The sequence below is a fragment of the Neophocaena asiaeorientalis genome, unplaced genomic scaffold (genome assembly GCF_003031525.2).
Source record: "Neophocaena asiaeorientalis asiaeorientalis breed wild unplaced genomic scaffold, Neophocaena_asiaeorientalis_V1.1 scaffold123, whole genome shotgun sequence".
Taxonomy (NCBI): domain Eukaryota; kingdom Metazoa; phylum Chordata; class Mammalia; order Artiodactyla; family Phocoenidae; genus Neophocaena; species Neophocaena asiaeorientalis.
This window is the reverse complement of record NW_020173666.1, coordinates 6,905,526-6,921,303: the sequence shown is the minus strand read 5'-3', so window position 1 is coordinate 6,921,303 and position 15,778 is coordinate 6,905,526. Positions and strand designations below refer to the sequence as shown.

At 39.7% G+C, this 15,778-nt stretch overlaps 1 protein-coding gene across 1 annotated transcript in view; it reads right to left on the bottom strand.

Annotated features, from left to right (window-relative positions):
- CCDC170 (coiled-coil domain containing 170) overlaps positions 1-15,778 on the bottom strand; it is a 67,398-nt gene that overhangs the window by 22,436 nt on the left and 29,184 nt on the right. The window contains 1 exon segment of the mRNA XM_024747849.1: positions 6,451-6,768. Coding sequence (XP_024603617.1) covers positions 6,451-6,768 — 318 coding nt within the window.

Genomic DNA, 15,778 nt, shown 5'->3' with positions numbered 1-15,778 from the left:
TAGAATTTGGCCAATCATTTGTTAAGAATGTTATGGGGGGCTGAAGTGCTATAATCAGGAAGGTTAAATTACTTAATCTCTGAACTCTCTAATTTTGTCCTTCTAAGGCTCTCAAGGTCCGAGGCCTATAATTCAATTAATTCTATACTCCTTTGGGTGTTTGAAATCAGCTACTTGATGGCAAGCTGCTCAGCATCATATCCAAGGAATTCCGTTTCCAAAGGAAATTTATAATTTCATTATAGACTATGAGGCTTTAAGAACCCTCATTTCATGTTTCCTACCTTTAGTGCAATAGTAGATCTGACCTTAATGCAAGAAATGCATTAAGTACCATATACAAAGTAACCTACAGAACAAGGGCTATCAAACAACGTCCTCAAGATACTGGCTCCTAAGGGGCTGTCTAATAATACTATGTTGTACAAGGGATGACACTTTTCTGTGCAACTGAAAACGTGCTTTCACATTGGACTCCCAGTAGAAAGTAAGTTTTTCCACCTGAAGATCCTTCCACAGTTCTATCTCACAGTTGACCTGGCAAAGAGAATGAAACCAAAGAGCTAACAGATGCAGAAAATCTCAGCTGGAGAGATGGAAAACTGTGTGATCACTCAGCCACAGTCAACACGCTGCAGAGCTTAGCAGAGGAGAGCAAAGTCTTCAATGGAAATCAATCAGTAATGACCTCGAGCAAGTGCAGTAACTAGACTCAGGGAGTGATAATGACCCTGAAGGAAGAAGCAGACACCTGATGTAGACCAGACTGTGGAACAGGGACTTTAAAGTCAGACAGTCCTGATTTCAAGTCCTCACTCTACCACTTACCAGTGTGTTAACTGAAGCAAGAAATTAACCTCTCTGAAGCTCATAGACTTTGCTATGATGAGCAGATGAGATAAATTAGACAATCCAAGTCGCCCGGTATTCCATACCCAACTGAAGTTCAACATATTGCATCCTGAGTAATATTCCATTGTATATATGTGACACATCTTCTTTATCCATTCATCCGATGATGGACACTTAGGTTGCTTCCATGCCCTGGCTATTGTAAATAGAGCTGCAATGAACATTGTGGTACGTGACTCTTTTAGAATTATGGTTTTCTCATAGCAACCGTAGTGGGATTGCTTGGTCGTATGGTAGTTCTATTCTTACCTGCATCCACTTTTATCATCAGTATTACTCCTCCAGTATGTGGGTTCACTCAGTCCTTTGCTTTTGTCATAAGGAGTTTATGGAGCCTTTCAGGAATTATGTTATATCGTGTTTCTCAAACTCTTTTCAGCCCAGAGAGCCTGGTTTTTCAACTAGAAGTCTTCCTGGGAAAGACAAATAAGGAATAAATGTGTTGAATCAGAGGTGAGGGGGTCCCTCCTGCATCCTCACCCTGGGTGGACCTGAAAGTGTTCCATGGAACCTGCAGACCCAGCAGAGTGTAACTTTTAAAAACACCAGGATGGCTGACCTGTGCAGAACCTACCCAACCTCCCTGCCAAGATTCTGGCGTCCAGAGAGGAGCAAACAGCTATGAACTTCCCTATATTCTATGCACCACAGAACTTACCTTCATACGCTTACCTAGATCTCCATGAATATGATATCACCAAGTCTTTTCAAAGTTAAATTTACATATTTTTATTCAAATAAATTAACATTCCAATCTGACTCAGTTCTTGGGAACACCAAATGCCAATGCCCAGGTGAATATATGTGTCCCATCAAAACTGTAAAGTTGGGCTCCCCTGGTGGCGCAGTGGTTGAGAGTCCGCCTGCCGATGCAGGGGACACGGGTTTGTGCCCTGATCCAGGAAGATCCCACATGCTGTGGAGCGGCTGGGCCTGTGAGCCATGGCCGCTGAGCCTGCGCGTCCGGAGCCTGTGCTCCGCAACGGGAGAGGCCACAACAGGGAGAGGCCCGCATACCGCAAAAAAAAAAAAAAAAAAAAAAAAACTGTAAAGTTGTGTTGTGTTTCTCACACCAAGAAATGTGATTTTCTTTCCTTTTTTTTTTTCTCCTCCTTTTTCTTAGTATCATTTGTTAATATATCCCTGATACTCTGTGGCACAAGATGTGCTAGGGATTTCAACACTAGAGATACATGGAATAGGGCAGGGAAGAGGGGGTGGATTGTAATAAAGAATACATATCTCAATTTTTTAAAAACAAAAAGAAGGCCCTGAAATAAACCATACTTCAAAAACAAGCAGCTTGGATTTTGGAAGTGAAGTCATAATGCCCTAACAGAATTAATTTACTTCCCAAGGACAAGTAGTTGTTGATTTTTCCAGAGAGGCAACTTTTGCCCTAAGATTAAACCCAATGGAAACACGAGAGCTCAAAACTGAAGAAAGAGCCACTTAGGTCATTTAAGGGCCAGTGCCTTTTAGACATGGACAATTCTCTTCTGATTATTGAAACTAGATTTTCACTTAAGAAATACAAAAAATAAGTTATCAGGAACCAATCAAATTATCCTTTCTTCTTGTCAGTATGTACAGCCAACTTTATTGACAGGCTAGCCCTACACCTGTCATACATAATAAAAGTATGACATACATAATAAAAGTTGTGTATGTCAACTTTTATTATGACTTGAATTGGGTCACCCCAAAAGAGATGTGGGGAAGTCCCCTGGTGCCTCAGAATGTGACCTTATTTGGAAATAGAATCTTTACAGAGATAATCAAGTTAAACTGAGGTTTTGAGGATGGGCCCTAATCCAATATGACTGGTGTCCTTATTAAAAGAGGAAATTTGGAAAGAGAGACACACAAGTAGAAGGAAAATTATGTGAAGACACAGAGAGATCATGATCCATAAGCCAAGGAATACCTGAGGCTACAGAAGCTAGGTGAGAGGTGTGAAACAGATTCTCCCCTGCGGCACTCAGAAGACACCAATTCTAACACCTTAACTTTGGACTTCAAGCCTCCAGAACTGTGAGACAATAAATTTCTGTTGTTTAAGCCACCCAGGTAGTGGTACTTTGTCATGGCCATTCTAGGAAATTAATACACTATAGAGGCTGGGAGAGCTGAAATCTCTATCTGTGTACTTTCCCAGATGCCCTTGTAGCCAGGGGTGACTATATAACATAATACTGGACAACTAAATGTCAAAGGAAGTCTACTTGAAGTCTACTTCTGGGCAAACGTTTGGTTTAGGATATTGGAGGATTAAGAACAGAGCAGAATGATGAGATCAGAAGGGGGAGTGTGGGAGTTGCAGAAACATCTCAGGTCCTTTACGGCATCGGATTGCTTCCCCAAAGCTCCCACACCAGACTGGAAAAGCTCCAGTGGAGGACGTACAGCCTTGTGTGTGCTCTAAAGCAGAACAGACGAGCTGTCTAGATAAATTTTTGTACGGTTGTACTAATTTGTCTATAATTAAGGAGATGACATGGAAATCACTCATGGTCCCATCCTCTCTGTACAGATCAATTCTCAGCCAGGTGATTAGCCAGTTTGGAAACATCTAAAAGTTAAAAAACAAACAAAAAAAACTTTGCCTCAAGATTCTAAACTAAAATCTGAAAACGTCACAGCTTCCTGTCATTGTGTAAGAAATCATTATTTCAAAAACACTTGTTACGAGTGTCCTGAAATTTCAGGCTGCATAACATCGAAATACTCATTTAGAATTCCTGGGAACCCGACAGCAGAACATTCCTCTAAGAGAGTGGTTTTCAACTAGGAACAATTTCACCGCCCACCCCCCAGCCCCAGGGACATTTTGCAATGTCTAGAGACATCTTTGCTTGTCACAAACTGGGGAGAAGAGGAGGTACTATCGGTATCTAGTGGGTAGAAGCTGGAGATGCTGCCGAACATCCTACAATACACAGAACAGCCTTTACAACAAAGGATTATCCAGCTCAGAAAATGTCAATAGCTGAGATACGCTGCTCTAAGATATAGTAAAGCATTTAAAAAGAAAATTAGATTTTGTTATAATCAGAAAATCATGGAACAAGTAGAAATGACTTACTGAAAAAGTGTGGGTGGTGTCCTGAGTTCTACCCCGAACTGCAAATAGAGGAGAGTGAAAATGAATAGCGAAGAGGTAAACAAGAAAAGCAATGTTCAGTAAGTAGGAGTCACGGTGAAGGGGAGAATTTGCCAGGCCCTGAGCACAAGGGTATTACTCAGGAGTGAACTGTGTGTTTATCCACGGCAGCTGGCAGGGCGTTGCAGCCTCCTCAACGAACAGATTCACCAAACTGCAAAGCTCCCATTCTTCAGAAACATTTCTAAGACAATATATGGAATCCATTTTCTCCTGATTTTACTTGAAGATGAGTCACACAAGGTGCCAGCTATATGCTTGATTTCAGGCTTCTAAATAGTGAGAGCAGCTATTGAAAAAAATTACAGGGTAGGAAAGGCGGACAAAGGTACTAAAAACACTGAATCATTCTCATTTTTATGAGAGGGAGAAGGCATACCCAGCTTAACCAATTTACATCATTTTGCTTTAGAAAATAAACATATACTTCATGCTGACAACTTTATGCCATGTTTCACATGCTGGAATTAAAATAGTTTTAGGAAAACATTTGGGAAAATAGAAGAGGGAAGCAATAAAATGAAATGGCAAAGATCCATTAGCTATTGAAGTACGTCTATTACTATTCAAGGTAAGTCACTTGAAGTTTTTCCCAGTCCTGTAACTAATTCCCTTCCCCAATCCAGGACCTATATGTGTACTGCATCACAAGATAAACTGAGTCACTCTCAGAGACCCACACATGTTACAGGGGTGAACATTTTATATCCACAGAGAATCCTACACTTGAACAATGGAGTCACTAGGGCTGCTCCTGGAGTACATGTGAATTTTGCAGTTTTAAAGGGAATTAAAAATGTTTTATCGGGACTTCCCTGGTGGCGCAGTGGTTAAGAATCCGCCTGCCAATGCAGGGGACACAGGTTCAACCCCTGGTCCAGGAAGATCCCACATGCCACGGAGAAACTAAGCCCGTGCACCAGAACTACTGAAGCCCACGCGCTCTAGGGTCCACGAGCCACTATCACGGAGCCCACGTGCTGCAAATACTGAAGCCTGTGCACCTTGAGCCCGTGCTCCGCAACAAGAGAAGCCACTGCAATGAGAAGCCCGCGCACCACAACGAAGACCCAACGCAGCCAAAAATAAATAAATAAATAAATTTATTTTTTAAAAGAAGTTTCATCACTAAAGGAAATTTACAACTGCAACCCCGAACTTTGAGTTAGTGATCACTTTGAGTTTTTTAGGATCATTAAAAGGAGGAAAAGTGCATTTTCTCCTTTCAAGCAAAAAAATGAACTCAATAGAAGAAACGGTTCCTAATGGAATTATACATAGAATTTGGATATTATTTACCTTAAAACCTCATTAATTAGGACTTCAATAATCTGGATTTGAGGATAGTTTAAACAGAGTGTGGGCTGAAATTAACTCAGCTAAGCAAAGCTTTATAGAAAATGAGACTTGTTAATAATATAAATAAGGTAACAAAATTAAGCAAGCTTCAATCATATGTGTGATTTCAACCATTTTTAAATCCACTTGTTAAATAGGTCCCCTGAAAGACTGTTCCAGGTACCAACACATCAGGAAAAGGAGGCGAGAAGGGGAGGAGGGGCCAGGGCAGCAAGAGTTAATGTTTAGTGTTGCTATTTGCCGGACAGTGTGTTAAGGACTTCCTAACAATTTTTTTTCATTTAATGCTTACAACAAACAACAACCTGAAGAGGCAGATACAGTTGCAGGTCCAGGAACTCTTACCTACAATTGCAAAATCCAAAAGGATCTGAAAGCTGACGGTTTCTTTCCAAAAGTTATTTGCTAGCAAAGCTTGACCTAACAGGATTTGGCAACAAAGCCTGACCTGAAGTGACCGAGGCTATGCACAGCCTTGGTGGGTCCCACGCAGCTGAGCTGCTCACAGCTTTTGCCACAGAAGATGAATGTGGTGAGTATGGGGTGCCGTCCCAGACCCCACTGAGGAGGAATGTGGAAGGGTGCTCTCTCCATTACCCTTCTGGGGCCAATTTTACCTTCCTAAACACTGAAAAACTCTGAATTCAAAACCACAGCAGGCTCCAAGGGTTTCAGACAAGGGGTGTGGACCCTGGGCTGTTCCTGTACAGCAGGCCAGGAAGCAAAATCTCAGAGGCTGTCCTCTCAGGAACCTGCCCAAGGTCACATCTGGAGCAAGTGAGTGTTCAGTAGAGACCAAGATTCAGCCCGGGTAGCTCTGAGTCCAGAACCCGCGTGGTAGTATGCGGTCAGGCTTCGGGACTATAATATATTATTGAAAGTAGTACAACCACATTTAAATGCTACTTTTAACTAACTCAGACAACCCACTCACTTACTGAGTATGCTGAATGAAGGAGCTGAATGAAGGAGCTGACTGTCCTTAAGAAGCCGGTACACAGCCATCACCCACTCACCCGTTTCCCGCTCTCTTCCCGGCTGCCCATTTCTCGAATCCTCTCCAGAATGGCATCCTCCGTGGGCCTAAGCGTGCCCGAGCTGCTCCTCAGGAGGGCTGCAATTTTCTCCCTAAATGAGGAGTACTCACTCTGCGAGGCTGTGGCTGCATCCACACTGGCCTTCAAACTCTTCTCCAACTCCAGAGAGCTTCTCTTCAAGAGGCTCAGCTCCTGCTTTGAGGCATCCCAGACCCGCTGGCCAGCAAGCAGCCTTTCTTGGAGGATCTTAACTTCCCTTTCAAGAGCTTCTTTCTCCTCTACAGCACTGAGCAAGTCCTAAAATAATTTCGGAAAGTGAGGACAGTAGCATTATCAGCTAAGGAGGGGAACCTGCATTTGCTTCTCATTTACCTTGCTTGCTAACAAGTTCAAGGAGTTAGGGTTAAATGCTCATTCCATTTTTAATTTTAGGTGCCCTATCCTCTCTTCATAAAGTTGTTCAATTGTAAAGCTATGTTAGGTAAATTTAGATGTCTGAAAAACAGAAGGGATATAAAATCAGGGCTAGAAAAAAAAAGAAGGAAGATGACATATAAGCCTTTTCTATGTGGACCTCTGGAAAGAGTTAATAAAAACAAATCATTGGCTAACATACTACTAGATTCGATCCATATATAGAATATGTTTACAGGCCTATGTGTTCTTAAGTTTGGTATAAATGGAAATTGATGTCGAGTAAACAGTAAACCCTCAGAGTCCTAATAAGTCACTAAAAGTTATTTGAACGAAGATGTCTCCCCTTAAAACTATTGTAAATAACAGGTAGAATTATCATAAAAAATCATTGTATAAAGGAGAGAAGGGCTGCCCTGGTGGCGCAGTGGTTGAGAGTCCGCCTGCCGACGCAGGGGACACGGGTTCGTGACCCGGTCCGGGAAGATCCCACATGCCGCGGAGCGGCTGTGCCCGTGAGCCATGGCCGCTGAGCCTGCACGTCTAGAGCCTGTGCTCCGCGACGGGAGAGGCCACAGCAGTGAGAGGCTCGCATACCGCAAGAAAAAAAAAAAAGAGAGTAAAATCTTTCTTTCAATATTCATTGACTGTGTATCCCCTTGTCTCATAAAAATAAAACCAATACTGATAGGACCTGAAGAAAGGAAATAGAAAGGAGTAGCCATTTGGTGGGTGGGAGGATTAAAAGTTAGAGGGAGATAGAGTACCATACTGAGAAGAATAATTTCAAAGAATATGATATGTATGATTAGGTTTGTAAAAATAAAGGGCATTGAGAAAGTTACCAGTACACCTACTTCTATTTACTATATGTAGAATGGTCCAAAGAGGCATAAAAAGGATATCTTTAAAATTCATTTAAAAAAAAACAAAACAACACTTGTGGACATCAAGTTCCCAGTTAAGTGAATTCACATCAAATAAGATTAAGCAGTCGGTTAGCCAGCACTGCTATAATACTGTAGTCTAGGTAAATGGCAAACATATTTTTGGTTTTTAGGGGCAAAAATAACTAAAAAGAAACCATATCGTCAAATAACAGATTCTACGTCTAAACTGGCCAGTTGACATTTCAGGCTGCTAGTTAAAATGCAATCATCCCTTTTGCATTAGAGCTTGAAGACAGGAAGAATGTTACTTGAAATGCTACCTCCTACTTTTTATTTTTAAAAAAAGAAAGAGAATATCTTCCTTTTTTTTTCTGGTGATTTGTTTTTAAATCAAGGAAGTCTTGGGCATCAATTTGAATGAAAAGTCATCCAGTGGATGTAGGTAGTTAGAGAAAGCTGCCCCTTTCAGAGATGTAATAACTAAACTAATTATAGAAACTAGTCTGTGAAATGCTTTGCTTCTCCAGGTCCTGGCACCAGCTCCATTTCCCCACTGCCTTTCCAAACCAGTCGTCTGTGCAGAGAAGTCCCATTATTACTGCTAATTAAATTATGTACACTTTATCACAAATACAATATTTTAACACTTTACAGATTTCTTTTCAGATAGTAATACAGTAGCTGCTCAATTAGAGTAACTAGTATCAGCATTGGCGATAATAAATTGGGCCCATGTATTACTCAGAAACTACCATCTAATGTGTGGTTAGAAAACTGAGGTCCTAAATTCGATGATGCAGGGATGAAAATTAATCCTAATCCCCTCAGAGTTCTAAAACTCGATAGGAAATTACATATTAACTTTTACATTGAAAGAAAGTCCCTAATGCAAAGGAGGGGAGTTTCCATGACCAATGGAGAGATATTTTTAACCAGGAATTTACAAAAGATCCTAAAAATACACAAAAAATATATCAGACACTTGAGTACTATAGACTTACTGTCAGTTTGGAATAAACTAATCAATCAGCAGCTTACAGCAGGAGACCAATAAACACCATTAAGATATTTCAGCTATGAGGCATTTTTTCCACCCCAATATGACTGTTTTCTCACTGCCTTAGAGACCAGGGTCAAAACAGTCTTCTTTAACAAATCCAAAGCACCAATGCTTATGTCTAATAAAAATCAGAAAATTCTTTTGTGGTCATAGAATATAGTGGCACATGGCAGCAGGTCAGATTTTTTTTTTTCTGGACACATTTCAGCCCACAGAACTATATGCTGTTTCTCGTATGAAATGCAGACTCGGGAGCCAGCGACAAGGCCTTGGGGACCTGCTCCCCCAGTGCTCTGATTAAGCGCTTCAGAATTCAGAGGCACGCGGCCGATCTGCTGGAAACAGATGTCCTCAGACTAAAAATGCAATTACTTGTAGAGCTATTGGGAGACAGCGGCTAGAGTCGAGTCTGGTTGCATGGCTACCTCAAGGATACACTGAAGTAATGTGACATTGGTGTCGCCGGCCAGGACCTCGGGACTGCTGTCAGAGCACACTGACACACAGAACAAGAAACAAGTAGCTCCCTCAGAGCAAAATCAGGGCTGACCTCCACAGAAGAAATCGCACTGGCAAATGAGCACAGACCCTATCAAGACAGTGACAGGGATCACTTTAAAAAATTTTTAAATTAACAAATCTTTAGATTCAGTGCTACTAATGCAACAAAGTATAATGACCCCTTCACAATTACTTTTAACAAAAACATTTGTAAATAATAGGATCAAGGTGTTCAATTTAACTTCCCAATTAAATGCATTAAGTAATGAAATCATTCAAAGGTTTGTGTTTTTAAAACACAATTGATTCCTATTACAATGTTGCTAACCATCCTATGGATTTGGATATGCCTGAGATCAAACTGCCTCTCAAAACTAAAATGACTAATTATCATCAGGGTAGAAAACCTCTGGCTTGAGCTTAATTCATCCAACCCTAGACAAATTTCATAAAATTAAAAATTCGTTGCTTATTTCCACCTACTGCAGTTAACATCAACAAATAAACTCAGAAATTCCCCCAAACATGTCCTCTCATACATTGCTGGTGGAAGTGTGAATAGGTATAATTTTGATATAAATATCTAAAACATGTAATATGCACAATATCCTTTGGCCCTGTAATTCCATGATCTATTAGAGTGGGAGCTGCAGAGTAACATTTTACTTCAAAATGAGGAAGACCTTTCCCAAATCTGAGCTGTCCCAGTGGCATAATCAACCTTGGAAAATAATAAGAATTCAACTTAAATTTGAAATTCCCATTATTGACAAACCCGATACAAGTTAACAATAAATTTAACTGTCCATGAGGCCAGTGTGTTCCTGGGCTTCACTTCAGTACTGCAAAACGCTCTGCCCTGAACTGGTCAGACTGTGCCTGGAGGACCATGGACAGTTCCCAGCTGAAATTTCAAGAGGGACATTGTCAAAATGGAATGAGTTCTGCATCACATGCTAGGATTAGACCCATAATAAAAAAATGTATGCAGTCATGTTATTTTAAATTCTGTTTTGATTTACTTTAAATGTGTTGAATGAACCTAAAGACAAAGCATTGAAAACTTAATTATAGTTACAGAACAGAATGAAAATATTACAAACCTTGACAAGGTAAATACAATAATAAAATAAAAACTGGAATGCAGAACGATGCGAGTAAAAAGTAGGAGGCATTAAATTCATCATATATCATAGCAGAACATCTAAAAATACTATATCAGGTTGTTGAATCAGGAACAGAAATGTATTGTTTTAAAGTCTTAATGGTAATATCAGAGGTTCAAACAAGAGTTTGAGGCTAGAAGTGGAAGGAGAGATGATTTTTAATTTCACTTTGGAGCCTTACGAACATTTTTAATCTTTTATAATATGAGCAGATATTAGTTTAGTGTTTATTTTCATCTTAATTACTCACCATTTTAGAATGGTGAGCTCCTCTAGCTTATGAGCGCCAGGACCCACACCTACCCACCATCCTGTTGGCACCAGTACTGGGATGCCTCAGGCCAAGTAGCTAGGTGGGAAGGGATACAGCACCACTAGTAGGCTGGCTGGCTGCCTTAGAACCCCATAATCCACTAGCCCACCCACCAGAATGCCCAGGACCAGGCCCCACCCACCTGTGCACCTGCACTAGCCCTGGAACCCCCAAGACCTGCAGCCAGCTGACATTACTTGGCCACAGCCACTAGGAGGCCAACACCAGCTCTGAGATACCTTGGGCCCCTCAGCCAGCCACCCCAGGAACCAACCCCACCCACAAGCAGGCAGACAACAGACCCAGGACCACTGCAACCCAGGAACCTGCCATGTCAGGACCCAGCCCACACACGAAGGAGCCAACACCAGCTCTGGGACACCCTGGGCCACTCAGCCAGCACCAATCCCTAGAAACATACAATCTTCCAAGACTGAATCAGGAAGAAATAGAAAATATGAACAGACCAAACATCAGTAATAAAATTGAATCAGTAATTTTAAAACTTCCAACAAACAAAATTCCAGGATCAGATGGCTTCATAGGTGAATTCTATCAAACATTTAGAGAAGAGTTAACACCTATCCTTCTCGAATTGTTTCAAAAAATTGCAAAGGAAGGAACACTTCCAAACTCATTCCACAAGGCCATGTATTATCCCGATACCAAAACCAGACAAAGAATCACTAAAAAGAAAATTACAGGCTAATACCACTGATAAACATAGATGCAAAAATCATCAACAATAAATTAGCAAATCAATTTTAACAATACATTAAAAGGATCATACCCATGATCAAGAGGGATTTATCCCAGGGATGCAAGGATGTTTCAACATCTCCAAATCCATCAGTGTTATATACTACATTAATATATTGAAAAATAAAAATCATATGATCATCTCAATAGATGCAGAAAAAGATTTTGACAAAATTCAACAGCCACTTATGATAAAAAAAAAAAAAACTCCCCAGAAAGTGGGCATAGAGGGAACATACCTCAACATAATAAAGGCCATATATATGACAAGCCCACAGCTAACATCATACTCAATGGTGAAAATCTGAAAGCATTTCCTCTAGGATCTGGAACAAGATAAAGATGCCCACTCTTGCCACTTTTACTCAACATAGTATTGGAAGTCTTAGCCACAACATCAGACAAGAAAAAGAAATAAAAAGAATCCAAATTGTGAAGGAAGAAGCAAACTGTCATGTTTGCAGATGACATAATACTATACATAGAAAATCCTAAAGATGCCACCAAAAAACTACTGGAACTCATCAATGAATTCAGTAAAGTTGTAGGATACAAAATTAATATGCAAAAAATCTGTTGCATTTCTAACAATGAACTATCTGGAAGAGAAATCAAGAAAACTATCCCATTTACAATCACATCAAAAAGAACAGAATATCTAGAAATAAATCTAAGAAGGTAAAAGACCTGTATTCAGAAGATTATAAGACACTGATGAAAGAAACTAAAGATGACAGAAACAGATAAAAAAATATACCATGCTCATGGACTGGAATAATTAATATTGTTAAAATGACCATACTACCCAAGGCAATCTACAAATTCAATGCAATATCTATCAAAATACCAATGTTATTTTTCACAGAACTAGAACAAATAATTCTAAAATTTGTATGGAAACACAAAAGACCTCAAATAGTCAAAACCTTCAGAAAGAAGAAAAAGCTGGAGGCATCATGCTCCCTGATTTCAAACTATTACACAAAGCTACAGTAATCAAAACTGTGTGGTACTGGCACAAAAACAGACCTGTAGATCAATGGAATAGAATAGAGACCCCAGAAATAAACTCACATTTATATGGGCAATTAATCTACAACAAAGGAGGCAAAAATATACTGTGGGAAAAAGATAGCCTCTTCAACAAATGGCGTTGGAAAAACTGGACAGCTACATGCAAAAGAATCAAACTGGACTACTTCCTCACACCACACACAAGAATAAATTCAAAATGGATTAAAAACTTAAATGTAAGACCTGAAACCATAAAACTTCTAGAAAAAAAACATAGGCTATGTGCTCTTTGACATCAGTCTTAGTAATATTTTTTTGGACCTGTCTCCTCAGTCAAGGGAAACAAAATCAAAAATAAACAAATGGGACTACATCAAACTAAAAAGCTGTTGCACAGCAAAGGAAACTATCAACAAAATGAAAAGGCAGCCTATTGAATGGAAGAAGATATCTGCAAACAATAAATCTTTTAACAGGTTAAAAGCCAAAATATACAAAGAATTGATACAACTCAACATCAGAAAAAAAAAGGGCTTCCCTGGTGGCGCAGTGGTTGGGAGTCCGCCTGCCGATGCAGGGGACGTGGGTTCGTGCCCCGGTCCGGGAAGATCCCACATGCCGCGGAGCGGCTGGGCCCGTGAGCCATGGCCACTGAGCCTGTGCGTCCAGAGCCTGTGCTCCGCAATGGGAGAGGCCATGGCACTGAGAGGTCCGCGTACCACAAAAAAAAAAAAAAAAAAAAAAGAGAACAACTATATTGAAAAATGGGCAGAGGACCTGAATAGACATTTTTCCAAAAAGACATACAGATGGCCAACAGATCCATGAAAAGATGCTCAACATCACTACTGAAAATCAAAACCACAATGAGATATTACTTCTCACCAGTCAGTACAGTTATTATCAATAAGACAACAAATAGCAAGTGTTGGTGAGGATGTGGAGAAAAGGAAACGCTTGTTCACAGTTGGTGGAATGTAAATTGGTGCAGCCTCTGTGGAAAACAATATGGAGATTCCTCAAAAAAATTAAAATTGAACAACCATATCATCCAGCAATTCCACTCCTGGATATTTATCCAAAGAAAATGAAAATACTAATTAGAAAAGATATATGCACCCCTATGTTCCTGCAGCATTTTATATATATATATATATAACTCAGCTATAAACTCAGCTATAAGAAAAGAATGTATATAACTCAGCTATAAACTCAGCTATAAGAAAAGAATGAAATCTTGCCATTTGCAACAACATGGATGGGCCTAGAGGGTGTTATGCTAAGTGAAATAAGTCAGACAGAGAAAGACACAGAATCACTGTGCGATTCCATTTATATGTGCAATCTAAAAAACAAATGAACAGACGTAACAAAACAGAAAGGGAGTCATAGATACAGAGAACAAACAGGTGGTTGCCAGAGGGTAGGGGGATGAGGGAAGGAAAGAAGTAGGTGAGGGAGACTAAGATGTACAAACTTCCAGCTGCAAAATAAGTGAGTCATGGGTATGAAATGTACATTGGGGAATATAATCAATAATTACGTAATATCCTTTTATTGTGACTGACAGTAAATAGACTTACCATGATGATCACTTTGAAATGTATAGAAATATCAAATCACTATGTTGCATAACAGGAACTAACATAGTGTTGTAGGACAAATATACTTCAAAAACAAACAAACTCGTCGGTTACAAGGGTGGGAGGTAGGGGAAGGGGGAATTGGATGAAGGCAGTCAAAAGGTACAAACTCCCACTTAAAAGACAAATAAATCCTAGGGATGTGATGTACAACATGATAAGTATAATGAACGCTGCCGTATGTTATACGGGACAGTTGTTAAGAGAGTAAATCCTAAGAGCTCTCATCACAAGGAAAAAATTTTCTATTTCTTTAATTTTGTATCTATACGAGATGATGGATGTTCACTAAACTTATTGTGTAATCATTTCACGATGTATGTAAGTCAAACCATTATGCTCTACACCTTAAACTTATACAGTACTGTATAGCGATTATATCTCCATAAAACTGGAAAGAAAGAGAGAACCAGGATGAGGACGTGAATTATAGGGATTTTGATCCTGACTTGCTACAGTGAAGAACTGTCAAACAATTAAGACTGCACAGAGGAAGTGGACCTCCGGTGAGTTCCCTGCCTCTGGAGGAGTTCAAGGGAAGGCTGGTACTAGCTAGACAGGGACATTTTAGAGATGATTCTTATTTCAAATAGAGAGTTTGATGATCTAGATTCTAAAAGACCTTAGGGTCACTTCCAACGTTGTGATTCTATGATTTTAAAGAGCTCTTTAACTTCTTTAGTAATTTATCCTGTCTGATAATTTCTCATTTCCAGGAACTCTTTCCATATGTCTGTACTCTTAAAATAACCATACATTTACTTTAATCCCTAGATAAAAGTAAATAACTAGGAAAAGGAAATTAAAACACTGAGCATCAATTATGTGCTGGGCTTGTCTTGAGTACCATATGTAGATTACATCATTCAATCCTAACGATAACTGTAAGAGGTAGATCCTTAAATTATTTTCCCATTTTACATACAAGAAACTGAAGTTCAAAGAGGTAAAGTCATATGCCTCAGATCACACAGCCAAATGATTCTGGAGCCTATATTAAAAACCCAAGAGCCTCGCCTCTGAGCCACCCTGCTCAGTGTGTCTCTCTTATCCTCTCCCCTCCTACACACGCTGCTGTAGACAACAAACCAAGAAAGCAGAAGGGACATCCTTCCAAACCAAGCCTGCTGACTCCAAAACCAATACTCTTTCTCCTAGCTTCAATTCTGGCCACTAGAATTAAGGAAAATGTGAACAGTGTGAAGGAAAATAAGCTGTTTTAAATCCATTATGTAAGTTTAATTTCTGATTCACTGATTGAAATGTCTGGTCTATAGGAAACGTGTGTGGCTAATGTAGATAAAGTGACTACTTTTCTCAGCATTAGATTATTTCGAGACAACAACAACAAAAGGTGCCAATCTATAAAAGTTTTTAAAACATACTGCAATTTTAACTATTAAAGATTGTCAAATAATGTATTATCCATATGTATAATAAATCACATGGATTTTTATTTGGGAATTTTCATAAAGTAACTTAAAAAAAATCATTAAGATAATAAGAAAAGCTGAGTTTGGTAGAAACAGCACCTCAGCCCCGTGGAT